Below are 18,775 nucleotides of genomic sequence, written 5' to 3'. Positions count from 1 at the left end.
AGAGGCTATTTGTGGAGTACCTTTGAAAGGGCAAACACAGTGCCTTAGATGAATAATGTTTTTTAGGAGCTATGGCTAAACTGCAGAAATAGTTCACTGATGCTCACTAAGGTGCTGAGTGATTACAGAAATGCAGTCCCATTGATCTTTCCTAACCTGCCTTCCAATATGAGCCTGCCTGGAGCTACTTTAATTTTTATTTATCATGTGGGGTTAGTATTAATTCTCTCTTCTTATGTATAAACACAAGGGTTAATCATCCCTAGAAGTCTATTCATCAAGATGGCTTAATGATTGTGTTGGCTTGTCTGTGTGCATTTACTTGGCTCTTTTAGCATTTCTCCTGAAGGTCAAGGAAAAGACCTCAAACTTACAGAAATATCCTGACATTTGCAAACATATGACTACTTTTCCCTGAGGGCCAAAATAAACCTGGCATAGTACTTAGGTGAGGGTGAGAAAATACATTTTTTTCTTAAATGGCACTGCTTTTTAAAGAAAAGCCAAGGCAAAAGGGCTGGTGGCTTTTTTTTTTCAGTGACATTCCACCTATTCTTGGGCCCAGTCTCTGGTGAGCACTGGGAAAGGCTGGTTGGTAGGGTTGGATCCTGCAGCCTTTGTGGCTGGCCAAGAGAGGGATCCTGGCCTTAAAAGAAGGCTCACAGTTGGGGATCCTCAGTGATCGGAATCCCCTTGTTAGTCCAGCCAAGAAAACGTGTTAACGGTGTAAGCTGGGAAGAAGAGCAGATCGTCCATTAGGTCACCAGGACACTGTTTACTGTCCGACAAACTATTTGTTGACAAAATTTAAATATATTTTCCATATAATTTTATAGGCTTCCTGTGGTTTTTTCATACATAAGGCAAAATTTATTACCCATACCAGGCTTGACTGAAACATACATGAGTCAATTTCAGGAATCCGTACATGGGAGTAAGGGCTCGTCATGAACATGTTTCCCTTTCTGACTCATAGATGATACTGGCTGCCTGAACGCAGATGGGAGGCTCAGGCATCCCCCAGCCAAAAATGCTTTCACTTCCAGTTATGGATGAAACCAAGATAGTGCTGTCATTGGACAGTATTTTACAAACCCTGATGATTGCCAAGGTTAATGTTAACAGATCCAATAAGCCCTCTCAAGATGAGAAATTTTGGGAGTGTTTATTTTCTATCCATGTCTCTGGTTCTTTATATTTAAAAAATGAAATGTGAGTAGCTTCCCAAAAATCTGTTTCAGAAACTGCTATAGCTGTGATTATCAAAACTTAAAAATTCATAAAGCACAGAGTCCACCCCAATATACCCATATCAGATATTGAGCGTTACACAAATTTTTAAATCTCAGAACAGGAGAGTGGTTCAAGGAATAATTTCTCATGGATTTACTAGTTTTCTCTTTGTATGTAAAGCTCTGGGCTACAACGACAGTTAAAATAATAGTTTTATTTTGGGGTTAGGTTTGGCCAAAGGAAAGCACCAGCAGGGTACTGGATGGAAGAGGATGGGCAGGGTAGTAAGTCTCCCAGCTCCCCTCCTGCCCAGGCAGTTTCCCCCACTGAGGCCACGGCTCGTCTCGAAGAGCATGTAGGAGAATGTAACCTTTTTGCTTTTTTCCCCCCTGAACAATCTTTATCTCCAGTGGCTGTGAGTGGTCCCAGCGACTGTCCCTTACTGGTCACTGTGAGTCTATAGGGGTCTGGAGCCAGGGGTCACTACTGTTTCTTCCCATAGAGTCCCAGTAGCAGGAAGGGAGGTTTCACACTCTAGATCCTCTTCTGGCCGTCTTATCCCCGAGCCTCCGCGAGCCCAGTGGAAGCGAGCGTGGGGCCCTCTGCCAGCTTCCTGAGCTCTGGCTGAAGACTGCTCCTCCAGCCCTAGCTGGGGATAAAAGCTGAAACGGTGGCCACCAGTCAAGTCTAGGAGCTGGGGCCCTGAAATTCAGGTAACATTGGGCCTCAGGGGACACTTAGTACCCTACCAGCTTCGAGGGTCCACTGTGTCACCACCTGTCTGTCACTGCAGTGTCTGTGCCAGAGGCAGAGAGGTGAGTCCTTCCGAACTTGCCGGCCAGCTCTCTGCCCTGCTCTGGCCCCTCAGCTCCCTCTTTCACTCACCCTTTTCTTCTTCTGGCTGACATGCCCTCTCCTACGGGACTGCATGAAACAACAGCAGCATTGCCTCCTCCCACACCCCCCGCCCAAAGGAACCGTCAAATTTCACATGATTATAGCAAATCTTCCTAGATAATTTTATTGGATTGATTTCTGATTTTTTTAAAATAAAATTTTCTTACTTATAAAGATCTTTTAGCTATTGTACTCTTTATATCAATTTCTCCGTTTGTGAAATGGGGACCATAATGCACTTAACTCATAGGGTTGCTGGGAAGATGAAATGAAGAGAACCAGGGTGAAGACCTAGCACATAACAGGCGATCAATAGACATTAGATTGTATTATTATTATTATTAATTGCTTTCATTATTGCTGTTGCTTTGGCACTTAATCTGCCTTATGTGTACTTTGTGTTAATGTATGAAGAGAACATCAGTGGCTGAGACACAGGCTGATCAGTATTCCATATCCCAGAGGGAAGTGACGTCCCTGGAGAAGGCAATGGCATCAGACTGCAGGAGAGGACTGTCGCACTGTTCCCTNTCTTCCTAGATAATTTTATTGGATTGATTTCTGATTTTTTAAAAATAAAATTTTCTTACTTATAAAGATCTTTTAGCTATTGTACTCTTTATATCAATTTCTCCGTCTGTGAAATGGGGACCATAATGCACTTAACTCATAGGGTTGCTGGGAAGATGAAATGAAGAGAACCAGGGTGAAGACCTAGCACATAACAGGTGATCAATAGACATTAGATTGTATTATTATTATTATTAATTGCTTTCATTATTGCTGTTGCTTTGGCACTTAATCTGCCTTATGTGTACTTTGTGTTAATGTATGAAGAGAACATCAGTGGCTGAGACACAGGCTGATCAGTATTCCATATCCCAGAGGGAAGTGACGTCCCTGGAGAAGGCAATGGCATCAGACTGCAGGAGAGGACTGTCGCACTGTTCCCTTTCCCTGCCTGGTCTCCCAAAACCAGGTGTTGGTTAGTAAGCCATGGCCCAAGCAAGTCAGAGCTCTGCCAGCTGGAGGCATGACTTCCTTCTCTCTCCAGCTGTCTATCGTATGCCTTGGAGGGGACTTGGGGCTTGAGAGAAGTTATGATTTATCCCTGGATGTCCACCAAGAGGGAAGGGCAGGTGTCTCAGGGACTTGGCGGGGGAAGGGTTGCCAGGGTAAACACAAGATACCCTGGCAAATTTGAATTGCAGATAAATAACATTTTTTGAAAGTTTTTACTATGTCCCTAATGTAATACACTAAAAATGTATTATACTATACTAAAATAATTTTTCTGATCATGAAAATGATTTTCCCTTTATCTAAAATTTAACTGGATGTCCTGTATTTCTATTTGTTAAATCTGGCAACCCTATTCCTAATAAACCCCCACTGCTTGGTGGCCGCGACCTGCACTGCTCATCTTTGTTGCCCTGTGCCTGGCCCACACAGGCACCTGAACTCTTTGTGGAATAAATGAACTCAGACTATGCTGATATCTGAAGCCAGCCTGCACCCCGGCAACCCCAACCTTCTGAGCTCTAGGATATGCTCATGACGTGCTGGCTACTCTTCCTAGTCCATGGGAGGTGGTGTCATTGGATAAATCTCAAATGTGGAGAGAAACAAGGAGCATGAAGAGGAGCAAAAAGAGAGATTTGCCCAAGGGCTAAATAAGAAAGGTAGAAAAGCAACAGTATATTGTCTGGTCTCTGGTTATGAGGCTGATGACTAGAATTCTCACCGCAAAGACTTTCTGTTATACACAGTCTTTATTGTTTTCCTGATTTGGAAATTTGTGTAACACAGAAGGCAGGGGACAGGGGTAGTAATGAAGAGTCGCCAAGGCAACCAGAGCTGCAAGGTTGGCCAAGGAGAACTTTCTCTCACCGGCCCTCACTCCCCCTGTGCCGGTCACACAGCTTTCCTGGCAAGGAGTTAGGGCGAGTTATGATTCTAATACGTTGGAAGTTCAGGAAATGGTAGATAAAAGTCTGAGTTTATCATAAACATTCACTGCTTCTTCTCCTCTTGGTTTTTAAATTTTAAAGAATTAAAGAGAATTTGTTCATAAACAAAGGCCTTTTCCAGAGATAAACTCTGCATTCCTTCTAGAGCAAGGACATGCCCCCCAGATGTGAAAAAATGATGGAGCCCTTGGTCCTGTTTGGGGTGGAGGCCAGTGGGCGGGGGTTATTATTTCTTTTCCATTTGTCACTTCTAACTCCAGAAGTAATTTTACGGAAACCTTTGTCAGAGTTCTATAATCCCCTAAATATTAACTTGGCTTTAACTCAACACACCACATTACAAGGGGCTCAGATGATTTCCAGTCTGAATGATTTCTGGTCTCTGTTGCCAAAGTCAAGTTTTTAAAAATACCTTTAGGGATGCCTGGGGAAGGCCTAATTACCTCCCCCTGTGTGAGCGGGACTCCCCTCGGAAACAAATTGGTCCTTGGGCAGCTTTCTGCTCTCACTAAGCTGGGAGATGAGACTATAAAGCTGGCAGGCATGGAGAGATTGGCAGCCTCTCTTCCTGGCTCCTTAAATCAAAGAAAAATACTACTAGTTAATGTTTAATGAACTTGGCTTACAGTCCCATGTCCAGGATATGTACTCCTGCAAAGTTAACCTTGTTAAAAGAGAAGTGGGAGGAGGTAATGGATCAAATCCACTTGAGAGCCCTCAGTTCTCAGGATGCTATGATCATTACTCTTCTACAACTTCTTGGGTCATCAGTCACCATAACAATGACAAAGGTGATCTCCCCCAACCCCACAGTGCTATTGTCTGTTTTGGGATTACAGTGAGTGATGCTGCTGACCACTATACTCACATACTAAAGAAAAGAACAATGATAAGTCTAGGCTCTTGGTGCTCTATCCTGGCTCAGACCTGCTTGATGGGTAAGAGCAGAGACCAGTAGGAGCTCAGTGATATATGGGCACCAGAATGTGGGCATGCCACTGGGAGAACTTTGCTTAACTCAACTGACTATGGTTTATTTCATTCACACAAGGTTTTCAAAAGGAGGTTCAAGAGGAGATGGTTGAACATGGCTTTACAGGGAAAAGACCTGGGTTCATGACTCCAGTATCCTGCTTGTCAGGGACCTGGCAAAGGTCGTTAAGACTCCACCTCTCCTTATTGTCGTTGAACAATGGGGCTAATTACACTGCATCACTAGACTGCTGAAAGTGTTATGTCAGATAATGGATTTGACTATGCAGCCTATACAGCATGGGCATAAACAAGTCAAATGGTAAAAACCTGGGTGGCTGTAGCCCAGTATGGACATTTGATACTAAAAATGGTAGTTTGTCCTAGTGACACCAAGCCTGGAAGATGAGCTGCTTCTGCTCAAAGCCAGGGAGGCCTTCCCTCCTACCACTGCAGCCTCCAGCAGCGTGTGGACTAAAGGAGAGGGATTCTTCCTTCTGGGTGAGCATGCAAGAACTGGGACATGAAAAGAGTTGATTTTTAAAATTTCTCTACTTCATGTATAAATTCTGAGCAACTGCAAACATAGCGAATTCCTATTAGAATAAAAGTTTAAAAGCTCCGATAGGAGAAAATAACCACTCAAATGCAGATGCTGTTCTTTGCTCACTTTTCATTCAACTAACACGAAGGGAATAGGACATGCAAAATCAATGAGGCAGAAGTGCAACGCCCTTGCCCTTGCTACTCAAAGGGGAGGCGCTGGGCATCAGCATGACTTTGGAAGTTGTTGGAGATGCAGAATCTCAGGCTCTACCCTAGATCTACCAAATAAGAATGAACATCTTATCACAATCCTCAGGTGTCCCACTGTCATGTTCAAGTTTGAGAAGCACCAGTCCAGATGATTAAAAAAAATAATCTGAAGTGGACTGGGGCAGAGGTGTTTTCCCTTGATCAAGCAAGGCACCTAAGGATTTCATTCATTCTGCCGGGAGGCGAGACTTAAAACAACGTGGGATGTATTTGGAGATGGTGCCTGGTAAACCGCATGCAGTTCCTAGTCCATAGTTTTGTCTTTCAGGTTCAAAGTCCTTAAGACTTTCAGGTTTTGTCAGTTTTGAGGCAAAGGTATCTTGTCAGTTTTTGCCACTGATAAGCGCTGGTTCAGCTGTCCCCCAGATCTCTAGTCAAAATCTCTGAGACGAGAATGGGCAGACTGGATGAGCAGCGGCCCGAACTGAAGGCCACTGGAACCTAACGAATGGCCATCAGGATGTGGCACAAGTCACGAGAGCACCTGTATGTTGTAAAGGGGTGTAAAGAAGTAGTAATCAGGGGTGAGAACTGTAAAAACAGTATGCTCCTCTTTCTCTAGCCTCACTTTACAGTCTGGGAACACGAGCCGGTGGCAGGAGCTGGCCGAGGGGATTGGGGTTGCGGCATCTGCTTAAAAATGAACACTAGGCCAGGGAAGGGCAGAAGTTCGCACGTGGCACTATCTAGCTTTTGAGGCTAGAAGAGCAGGAAAATGGTTCACTTTTCCTCTGTGGCACATCTTCTCATTGGCTCCACTCCTACTTCATTTCTAATAGGTAGAATAGCCATCCAGAAGTGGGGAATTACAGTCAAGCACACTGATGACTGAGCTGGAACTCTACACGTGACCCTGTGCGTGTGGGCAATTCCTAGTCCCCCTGGAATTCAGCATGTACCTGTTGCAAAATCTAGCTGACAGCCTTCAGGCTGCCAGCTCCTAAAAAGTCCACCTTTTGCCTGATAACAAACGTGCAGACCATCAACAACGGTTTTCCCTCAGCTGGGCCATTCCGCAATGGCTGTATCTAAATCACAGCTGACATGTTGTGTATTCATTACCTTTCACTTACTAAATCTCTTTCCTTAGGTCCCAAAGGAAAGTTTGGGGAGCAAAATATTAATTATTAAAGAAAGTTCTGAGATTTTTCCAGGCTCAGCTGCATTGAGGATCTAATACAATGCTTCTCAAACACCCTTTTGGTTTTTTTAATTTTCGTATGTCGCAGGCCAATATTTTTGTAAAAGACAGGGAAAAAAAAGACAGACATTTTATTACCAGACAAATAAAGTGACTGAAATAAAGACACGGATCACGCATTTGGGTGTTGCAGCAATGCCGAACTGCTACAAAAGCTCCAAACTCTTATTTTCCAACTGTGATCATCTTAGTGCAGGATACTAAGGAACGGTTTGCAGTTGGGCGCTGGTTCACCAGCTGCACTTTGAGTAGCTGTGGCCCGAGGGACACGCAAAGGGACATCTTCTACTCTAATGCCCACCTGAGCAGGGTACTAGTGCTGTAACATTTACTGAGGGCTTTCTAGGCACAAGGCGCTCTCTGTTCTAGTCTGCTACGTGTATTGCTTCTCCCATAACCCAGGGGGGCGGGCCCTATTACTCTCTCCATTTACAGGTGGAGAAGCTGAAGCACAGAGATGTTGAGTAACTTACTGAGGGTCAACCAGTAAACCCAGCATTTAACTCTCCTTCACAGCCTTCTTCCACTACCTCTCAGTAGGTGTTTGGTTAAGGTTGCATCTGAATCTACCCCAGGAATAAGTAATACTTATGGTACAGGTGGCAAACACAAGGTCCGGGGACCGAATCCAGCCCTCCACCTTGTTTTATCTGACCCAGCACCTTGTTTACGCCCCATGGCAGCGCCGAGCTCCTTGCCCTTAGTTAAGGAGTAGTTACAATTATACAGCCCTAAAATCATATTTGGCCCTTTGAAGGCAACCACAAGGCTGATGTGGCCCCTGGTGAAAATGAGTTTGACACCCTGACTTACGGGACTGGTGATAGTGTGGTAACCAACCAGAATTATTTTACCTTAATATCTCTGAGTAACAGCCTATAGGAGCAGACGCCAGAACAGAACTGACATCTAATCACGGAGCAATGCTTCACAGTGATCTGAAACATGAATTCTGGCATCCCCTTCAACCAAACCTGAGAAGATGCTCAAAACCCAGGAAATGTCACGCAAATAGCATCCGCAGAGTTCAATTATGATTGATACCAAAAAGGAACAGGGAGCATCAGGGAACCAAAATAGCAAAGAGCTAGGTCATCGGGTCGAGCAAGGACTGTTTTAGCCTCAGCTGTCACCTCTCCGCAGGGGCTGGAAGGGTCGAGTGCCTCGCACCTCTCCCCCACAGCACAGCCTCTCCTTTCCTCCAGGCTAGAGCTTTGGTGTTCCTGTCTCGTATGTAACGGGAAACCAGGCCGTAGGAGCTCGGTGAAAAGCTGTTCTCCTCTTCGGGTGTCTCATATTTTGAACACTGCTGGGTTACAGGAAAGGGGCCTGATTCCCCTGGAAAAGCTGTAACTTGCGCCGCTCACCCTCCTGGCGGGGCTGCCCTGCCCCCACCCCCAGACCTCTGTGTCCACACTTGCCGAGTCAGCCCTCTGGGGCCTCACACTTCCTGGGCTTCCTTCATTGTCTCCAAGGCTGGTAATGATGTCTCCCACCTATATCTCTTGCTGAATTCCTGAAATACCTTTATAGACCTTCACATCACCATAAATGCTGCTTTAAGGAGGGACAAATGGTGGAGTAAATGAACAACAGATGGAACGTAAATGGTACCACATGTCAGACTTAACCTCTGTAGTAAGAAGAGGGGCAACCCCCCTGAACCCTTCCTTGCTTCCCTATGCAGAGAGAAGTAACAATGGGCACAGCTACTGCCACAAATGACTGTTATGATGTTCCTTTTATGCAAGTGACCAGCTTAGGCCTCTCTAGATTGGAAAGATATAAGTATTATTTATTAAAACTCTGGTTACCTTGGTGGGGTGAAATTTCACTTAGCTTTTTCTAAGCAGGGGAGCAGTGTTGACCAGAACATCATATGTTTTTAATTATGCTCCCGAACCTCCTCGTGTACGTTCCCTGAGCCAACAGTTCCTTGCAAAGAATCAATTTCTCTTTGTGTAAACACATCTTGCCTAAAAAAGGTGGAGTTCTCATAAGCACTTTTAAGACTATTTTCTTTCCATTGAGCAAATGCTCTGCATATTAGCTCCCTCAAGTCTCAGGGACACTGGAGGGGCACAGGAAAGATATCTAACACTCAACGCAGGACCGTGAGTGTGGGCAAGTGGAGAAGCAGTTTGAGCTGTCGTAAGCTGAGGACAGAAGGTGTCTATGGGCAGGGGTGAGAGGGGAAGACTTTACGGGCAAGTGGAAGCAAACTGGAGTCTTGGAGAAGGGCAGACTTCAACAGGCAGAGGGGCACGAAAAGGGCTTTCTAGAAGGTAATAATAAAGGTTAGTGGGGTACTACTTTCAGAAGCAAAAGGCAAAAGTCACCCTTAACATGCCTTTAAATTTCCTTTGAATTACCCATGATGTCCTATGACCGCTGTACATCTCATCCACACTAAAATTTGGGATCCATTGAACTATACTGGAGGAAGAAAGGAAAGGAAACTCCGTGAGCTTATATCTGGGGATTTACACTATTACCCACTAAGAACTATTATGGACTTGGAAGGGAGTAGGACTTGGGTAGAGAATTTTATTTTATTTTTGCCTTTCCTCAAGGTTTACTCCATATGCCTCTGTAATCCTTATATATATTTAAAGACTTTCTTGCTGTGAGGATTAAACAATATAACAGTAAATGACCCCAGCATGGAATCTGTCCTGTGGTGAGAGCTAGTTAAAAGCTTGATCAGCCCTGACCAATGTGGCCCAGTTGGGTATCTTCATGCAAAAAGCAAGGTTGGCAGTTTGATTCCCAGTCAGGGCACATGCCTGGGTTGAGAATTCGGGCCCCAGTTGGGGTGTGTTCTGGAGGCAACCTATAGATGTTTCTCTCTCACATGGATGTTTCTCTCCCTCTCCTTCTCCCTCCCTCCCTCTGCTGCTCTCCAAAAATAAGTAAATAAAATCTCATCAAAAAAACTTGATTAGACCACCAGACTCACAGTCTTCCTTGCAAAATTATACAGAAGAACTTGACCCCCACCCCGCTCTCTACAACTTCTATTGTGGACTCAATACAGAGACATCATTCTTAAGCTCTTGGATGGTGCATTCGGGGACTGTATATGACCCAGAGTTAGGTTCTGATGTGACTCCCAGGATGTTAGGATGGGGACTCTGGAATGACAGGTCACAAAGGGTCTCACAGTTTGCAAAGGGTCTTTGCAGGCCTTGTTGCTTGTCTATACATTAGGGCCATACATCAACTCAAATGCCTGGCGCTCCCTTGTCATCCATTTCTTTATGTTCATTGCATGAAACTTAGGATAAACCAAAACGCTGGGGCTACTCCAAGGAGGGCAGCTTTCCCGGAGCCCTTCTCCTATGAATCTGATCTCCTTTATTCTGCTTTCCATTCATTCTCTCCCACAGAAAGTTTTATTTCTCTCCCTCCATCTGTCATCTCTTTCCATGGATACCGAAATCAGATTTACCCGATTGATTTTGACTATAATTTACTTTTCATTCTCCTTTCCACTCTCCCTCCAAGGCCTGATTCTTTAAAACAAAAAATAAACACAAAATCTCACCACTACTACCACCATCACCACCAAAATAACAAAAAACACACACTCCTCATTTAACGGAGCCAGAGGTTTGGGAAAGTTTTCATCACATGCTTTGTGCTAAAACTTTTTTAGAAGCAACTTTTTCTTTGACAACTTTGATGGTTTTGGCAAAGGTGTGAAAGGTGGGTCTGAGAAAAGTGTCACCTTGCTCTTTAAGTGTCACCCGACTGTGCCCTGGGACTTGGGGCTCCACAGGGACCCTCCCTGCTCTGTCCCTGCTTTCCCCTTGTTCTCTCCTATTGCCACCTTTCCTCCCTACTGTTTCTCATTTCTCCTATTTGCTTCCCCTCCTGCCTTCTTTCCACAGTTTCCATTCCTCAAAGTTTCCATCCCCAACTGGGGCCTGAGCCGAACCTCCTACTAAGACCACCTATGACAAATTGTCCCCAACTCCGACGATGCCTGATTAGAGCAGCCACTGCAGCGCCACATGTGCTTGGCAAAGGCACCTTCTAGTCTCTGCTCATTCGATGCTCAACCAGCCCACAGTTGCCAGAACTCACCTTCTCCTTCCCCAGCTTCCCCTGGGTCCTGGCAGGCAGATACTTCAGGGGATAGTGGCTGCCCAGAAGACTAACTACTGAAGGCTCACAGAGTTTCAAACGGTATCGACATTTCCCCCATTTCAACACATTGTTTCAATCCACAATTGCTGTTATCCCCCCTTCTGCTTTTCTGGAATTAATTTGAAAATCTAAATGCTTTGCTTGGCTGTCCTGTTCTTCAGCCTCGGTTGGTTTATTATTTAGATAGAAACATTTTTTCCTTCTAAAACACAGGAATAAGAAAGGTGCAAATGTGCTTACCTGACGCATTTAGTAAAGCTCACCCAATTCATTCAGAGTCATTTCCAATGAAGAAGGCTCCTATCTACTTCAGTTTTTTCTTCTCTCTAGGATGCTAATTGTTTTTCTTTTGATAATCTTGTAGTTTTGGCCTGAAGTCTAAAATCTGGCCTGCTGGGCTGTGTGTCAGATTCGTAAATTAGATGACATCTGTTTTGAATTTTATCATCTTTAATTTTCTTTCAAGCTCTCTTCACTTATTTATTTCCTCTCCAATTGTAAGGACCAGACTTTGCTGGATGTTTTAGACAAAAACGTTGACCTTTCTGTGTTGCGGGGCACGGATTAAAATTACTGAAGCTAAATGGTCACAATGGAAGGCTATTCAGGGAAAAGACGTTGAGAGAGAAGCCTTAGCAACCAGCCCAGGGAGGATGAGCAGTCAATACAAAAGGCTGGCTGTCCACACCAGCATTCTGCATTTCCCACTGAATAATTATCATCGATTAGAAGGAGATTGACAGGGAGGGCTGAACTGGGTGAAGTGTTTTGATTTGAAGAGGTTGAGATGGTGGCGGCGGCAGTGGTGGTAGTGTATGAGGTGACTAGTGACCTTTTATCTCTTCACATTTAATTTTCCTCAAAAATAATAAAGTGAGGAGAACCTTAAATGCACTCTCATACACAAGGACTCATATTTTGATAGTGAGATCTTATTTTTTTCCTCCTATCTACATACCTCCTAAATTCTTCTTTTCATGGGGAAATTGTCTATTGCTGATTAGATTGGGCTTACTCATTAAGGATTAATTTTCCTGTTAGAATGCCTAATGTAGGACACGTTTTCCCTTTATATAAACCTTTTTCATGCATATAATCTCACAGATGTCAGTTGGCCTCTCGCAACTCTGCATTTGTAGAGGCAACAGAGAATGGGTTAACGGCTGGCCAGAACATGTGCCTAGTTTTCACATCGGATGCATATGTCAGTCTCACTGGCAGAAGAAATAGCAGGCCGGCTGTGCACCAAACACAAAATGGCTCCCCCAAACGCCAGCTGTAGAAACTCTAAACAAAATTTCCAAAACCGCACCACAAAAATTGGCCAGCAGTGGATGTGTGCTTGCATATAAATGACAAACCATCCCTTCATGAGGCTGGGTCTGGATTTCTTGGATGCGGCTGTGTGTGGGCTGTTGCTAGGCAGGCCATCGGTCTGTGGAAAATGCTAGTTTTTAATGTAATATGTATATAGCAGTGGTTTTCAACTCGGGGCAACTTAGGAATGTCTGGAGACATCTGTGGTTGTCACAGCTGAAAGAGAGGGTTGCTACTCTCACGCAGTGGGTAGAGGCTGGTTGTGCTGGTAAACATTCTATAATGCACGAGACAGCTTCACGACCAAGAATTAATTAGCCCAAATGGGAATGGCATGAAAGCTAGAAACCCTGGTATGTAGGTATCTACAATGAACAAGGCAACAATAGATTTTTATGTGCTCAATCAATACTGTGGTGTTGAAAGAAAAAGGTTCTTTCAATTTGTCTTCCTTGGATGAACAACTACTGTTGACTTTGATGACCATTCTGGCCAGCTAGTGTTCTCTGTTGTAGAGTGTGCTAAGAGACCCTTCCCGATTGGCTCACCCCCTGCTGCCTCTTTTCTTGGTTATCAGCATCATCTTCCAAGTGTATTCAGTCACTCAAACTAGTTTCTCTGGGTTTTCATCCATTCTTCTCTCCCTTCTCCTCACCACACATCTTACTAGTGATTAATTCCTCATCGTCCCAACCTCTTTCATTATAATGATCTACCCAGACTTCTTAAGTCCCCCCCCCCCCCCCCCCCCCCCCCCCCCACCCCCAAAACACNCCCCGCCCGCCACCAAACACAATGGAAGGAGCCCATCATTAAGTTTCCAGTGCTAGCATCCTGGCCCCGCTCTTCCTCTTGCCAGTCTGCTCATTCAGTGCTCCACGATGAGATCCATTCAGTGCCCCACAATGTTAGCTACTTCCTCATTCACCTAGTCCTTTGGTGAGAAAAATACTCGAGTGCCTACTATCTGTTGATTACTGTGCGAAGAGCTATGATCATTCCCCAGACTAAAATCTTTCCAAGCTTCCATGTTGCTTATAGGGCAAACTCCTCACTGCTTGACACAGCATGTAAGACTTCTGATAATCTGCCTTTGACCTAACTTTTCAGCTTACTCTCTACCCTACACTGATGACCTCTAACCACTCACGTTGAACAAATTGTTTTTCCTTAGTCCGGGACGCACACTCTTAAGCTCTTTTATGCTTGCACGCGAGGAGTGTCCTTTCTATTTGCAGTGTCCTTTCTACTCCTATCTGGGGTACTCTCAGTCACCCTGTGCAACTGGATGTTTAGCACATGGATGCTACTCAGTAAACATGGAATGAATTGAAATTTCATCTTCTCTGTGAAACACTCTTCAGTTGCCCAGCTGTTGGTCAGTATGCCTCTCATGCTCCATAGCTCATTGTGTGCACTTCTGTGAAAGCCCAGTCATGTGCCCTGACTGTGAACCACTTGAGTGATGGTGTTTGAAAGTACCCTATATTTAGGTACAGTTCTTATGAATGTTATAATATTTACTGAGAATATTTACTAGGTTGAGATAGTGTGTCTGGCTTTCCTTAGAAACCTTAAAGCCTGCAAAAGAAAGTGTAGCTGTCTATTTTATGCCTCCATGGGTTCATGACAGATTCCTGAGTCCACAGTAATTCCTGCTCACCTGCCGCTTCTGGGCTTGGTGGTTTCCAGTTGTCGGGTAAGGAGCTTGGCAATGGCAGTGAAGCTGTTGCTCATGCGAAAGATGTCTCTGCTCTGAGGACCCAGGATGGAGGAGAATGTGTCTGTGATGCTCTTAATCTCCAGTAGAAGAATGTGGTGAAATGAGTGCTCCATGCTGGCCAGCTGACTCACCAGGAATGGCAGGCAGCTCCTGGCTCTCTCCTGCCAGGAACAATGAAGAACGTGTACAAGCATCGGTGGGAAGGTAAAGAACGACAGCCACTATGAAAAACAGTGCAGAGATTCCTCAAGAAATTAAAAATAGAACTACCATGTGACCCAGCAATCCCACTTCTGGGAATATACACCCCTCCCCCCAAATGAAAGCATTTTCTTGAAGAGATAGCTGCACTCCTATGTTCGTTGTAGCGATACTCACAGGATCCAAGACACATAAAAGTCTACTGACAAGTGAATGGTTAAAGAAAATGTAATATTGAATACATACATATATATATATATATACTTGAAATATTATTCAGCCATAAAAAAAGGAGGACGTCCTACCATTTGCATAACATGGATAAAACTGGGGGGCATTATGCTAAGTAAAATAAACCAGACAGAGAAGGACAAATACCACAGGGTATCACTTTTCATGTGGAATCTGAAAGAAACAAACACTCATACAAATGGAGACCAGAAAAGGGGTTGCCAGGGGCTGAGGATGGAGGAAACAGGGAGAATAAAGGGTTACAAACATAGTTATAAGATGATATGGTCTGAGGACCAAATATATAACATGGTAACTATAGTTGATAACATTGTACTGTGTAACTGAAGTTTCCTAAAATATGTGAGGTGATGGATATGTTCATTAATCCAATAGGGGAATCATTTCAATCGTACTTGATGTATGTGTACATCAAGTCATCACATTGTACACCTTAAATATCTTATAGTTTAACTCATCAATTATGCCTCAACAAATTGGGGGTAGAAAGAACAATGAAGAACAAAGGTCTATATCTTAAAAGAAAATCAGGGTCTCGTGGCCTACAGATGCCAAGTCTATGGCAGTTCACTTAGAAAGTTAGCTGAAGCTAAACAATAAGTTTCATTCATAGTGCTTCTAAATTGGCTTCTTTGAGGTTTAAATTTTTTCCTGACCTCCAGGAAAACTTTTTTAAAATAAAACTTATTTTTCTGTTACTCCTTTCTTATAAATATGTAAATAGACTCATTAATCTATTTTGCCAGGTCCAAACCTCTCAACCATCATTAATAATCTTACCCCACACATCTACCCTTCCCAACTTTGTGTCTTTCTCTGGCCAGTCTCCAAGCCTGTGACTCACTCACTCTGTCTGCCCAGGAGAGGCCTGGTCAATGGTACCCCTAATCCATCCATCTGTCGGGTAATGTCATGCATCAAACCAGTGTCCAAAGCTCACCTCTTCTCCACAAGACACACTAACCCATTTGTTTACTTTAAGAATCTTTCAACACATTCCAGAGCTTATGTGCCTGGTCAAATGACTAGATTGTATTACGTAGCTTTAATCAAGTAAACTCTCCTCAGTGGCCCAAAAGAAACCGAAGATAAATGACAATACAAACAGTGCAGTCATGAGTGAATACCAAGAAAGTGGCTTGGCAGACCTACGTTTTATCCCTATCAAAACCCCTCATCATCCACATTAGGAGGTGACATAATTTAATCAAATATGAGTAGGACTTATCCAAAAATCGTTTTCAATGAGCAAGAAGGTCATTTGAAATATAGATGTGTACTCAATATAAATAATGACATACTGTTAATAAATACATAAAAATAATTTAAAATATGGCTTATTTCATTTTTAGTTCCTTTAAAAAATCTCATTTTTATCTTTTTAAAATTATCATGTTAGTGTAATAGAAAATATGTATAATTATGAATAAATACATACATTGGAAGTTGATGCTCAAAATCCCTTTAAGTGGTGGAGGCACAGGTTGAAATCACTCTCCTAAACAGGAATTCCCTTGTATCCCTTGCCTAGCATTTGAAACCTTAATTTCATTCAAGATGTAATTCCTGCCAACTACCGTCCTGTCTCCTCCATGAAGCTGCCCCCAGTGACCTCTGCCATCTGAATTTGCACTGCATTATAGACTGTTTAAAGACAATCTTATTTAGCACTCGATCATTTGTTTACACTCGCCTTTATTCAGTGACCAAATAGGTGTTGCATGCCTGTAATATGCGTGTGCTAGACTCTAGATGACGTAAGTAAGTGAGACCTGGTCTCTGCCTTAGGGACCCTCAATCCTCCTTTCATTTATACTTCTCTAGGTTACACGTACCAGTCAGGTCTCCTAAAGGGGCTACTTCTCAAACATCAATCATCTGCCTGGCACAGAACTGAGCTGTAGAGTCTACACCCAGTGTCTTGGTTTATTGATTTAAGCAAACTTCCATGTTAAAATATGACCTGACAAATAGAGTATGGAGTTGCAAAGGAGCCTGTGCTTTACAAGAAATATTTATTACAGAATAGAATCAAGCAGCGAAGTTCCCTACTCTTTAATACTTAACTCGATTTTCAAAGATTCCATTATACTGGAACATCTTTTGGGGGAAGTAGAGTACAAAGCTCAACAGCTAATTGAAGAGATAGTTATTCATTTAAGGATAAAAATATTAGATGAGTGAAAAATAGGAGCAACAGAACAGGTTCCTGACAGCCTGTTTTACATTTGTCTCATCCAATTGCCAAGTTGCAGAAAGACACATAAGTGCTCTTGAGACATATGTATATATATATATATATATAGATAGATACCTCCACATAGTTGCTTTCACTCGTGCAAAGCTCCACATGTGAGTACATGGCATGCAATGCATCACAGGGACATTTTCTATTTTCCATTTAAAGGCAAAACCTGGATGTGGGGTCCCTACTATATGCCTGCCACTGTCGTAGAAGCCAGGAACACAGCACTGAAGAAAAATGATGAAAATTCTTGCCAGGATAATGAGGCAACAGATCATAAACAGAATGCACATGTAAAATACATAGTGTGTTGGATGGAGAAGTGAACCTGAGAAAAAACGGGGCAGAGCTGGGAGTCCAATGTAGGGTATCAATGTCAATTGGTGTAGTCAGGTCAGAGCTCAAAGAGAAGGTGGCACATGGATTTAACACGGCATTAGAATCTAAACCCAACATTCTCAGTAGCCATAGAGGATTGCTACAGTAAACGTCACCCTGGTTGGCACAGAGAGGACAGAAAATGTAAGAACTGGGGCACAGGAGAGGTGACATTTTCTTACTGAGAACATAATTTCAAATTTCAAGTAACTTCCTCAGCTTCTGATTCAAACTCCTCTTTAGCAACTTTTTTATGTGATGTCACAAACTTTTCATTTGCTTTATCTAAGTGTCACACTGTGGTTTCATTAAGAATTCTTATTGTAGAAATTAGCAAGCCCTTTCTTTATAGCATTCTTCCTACAGGTAAAGATGGCTTAGTGGGTATTTGCTGAAATCAACACAATGCTGGCTGGTCTTCTGGTGGCCAAAATGAGCTGAAGGGAAATTAATCACGGTGCAAGAACAAGAAAAATCATCGCTCTGGAACTAACATACGAAACCAAGTCAAACTCACATGTTTTTTTCTGAAAGCTTGGAACATGTCCATGTACCTCACAGGGGTAACAGATATAATTTTGGATTAGAAAGTGTGATGTTAGGGGAGGAGGAGGTTGGGAGGTCCTGATTTCTTTCTTGGCTCTGTGATGTTTTGACTCTGGAGCCAGTAACTGCATTTTTCAGTCACCCACTATAGGCACAGGGTCAACAGCACCTGTATGCCTTAATTGCAGGCCTGATCTCATCCCCTCTGACATAAGTTAATTATTTATTATTCAAATAATAATAGCTGACCCACAGAGAGCACTTAATCTAGGTGACAAGCCTATTGTACACATTTTAGTGTATTTATTCATGTATTTCTCCCAATATCACTATGAGGTAAGTCCTGTGATCAGTGTTATCTTGAAAGGGGGAAACTTAGGCATAGGTAGAAGACTCACTTGCTCAAAGTCACACTGCCCTCTCTGTTTCTTCAGCTGTGTCCTCGCTGGCTGTACCCTAGCCCCTCCTGTCAACAATTCCAACCCACTGAAGCACAATTTTTTTCACTCCTTTTTTCTATATGTTATTCATGATCAGTTACGAGGTCCCTTCATTGAATGATTTTTGATTTAGTGATATAAACATTGTGTATACTTTGTAAATAAATACAAAGTAACCCAGCAGTTCTCAAGCTGTTTGGTTGCAGGACTCCTTTGCTCTCTTCAAAATTATAGAAGACCACAAAGAGTTTTTGTTTATCTGAATTATACCTCTGGAAGATAAAATCGACAAATTGAAAAAAATATATATGGAGACATTTTTTGTTTTTACAGCTGGGGAATGGGAGGAAGGGCTTGGAGTGGGAACCTAGTGGATAGAGGCCAGGGATGGTGCTAAACGTCGCCCCGGGACGAAGGCTGAGAAACCCTGAT

General features: G+C 43.2%; 1 protein-coding gene across 3 annotated transcripts in view; it reads right to left on the bottom strand.

Annotated features, from left to right (window-relative positions):
- Positions 1–18,775, bottom strand: part of VEPH1 (ventricular zone expressed PH domain containing 1) — a 193,155-nt gene that overhangs the window by 89,116 nt on the left and 85,264 nt on the right. For all 3 annotated transcript variants that reach the window (XM_037046664.1, XM_037046665.1, XM_037046666.1), the window contains exon 7: positions 14,222–14,442. In XM_037046664.1, the coding sequence (XP_036902559.1) occupies positions 14,222–14,442 (221 nt within the window). The remainder of the gene's footprint in view (positions 1–14,221; positions 14,443–18,775) is intronic.

Source organism: Sturnira hondurensis, unplaced genomic scaffold (assembly GCF_014824575.4).
Source record: "Sturnira hondurensis isolate 20B ecotype Veracruz unplaced genomic scaffold, ASM1482457v3 Scaffold0005279, whole genome shotgun sequence".
Taxonomy (NCBI): domain Eukaryota; kingdom Metazoa; phylum Chordata; class Mammalia; order Chiroptera; family Phyllostomidae; genus Sturnira; species Sturnira hondurensis.
This window is presented reverse-complemented; position numbering and strand designations above follow the sequence as displayed.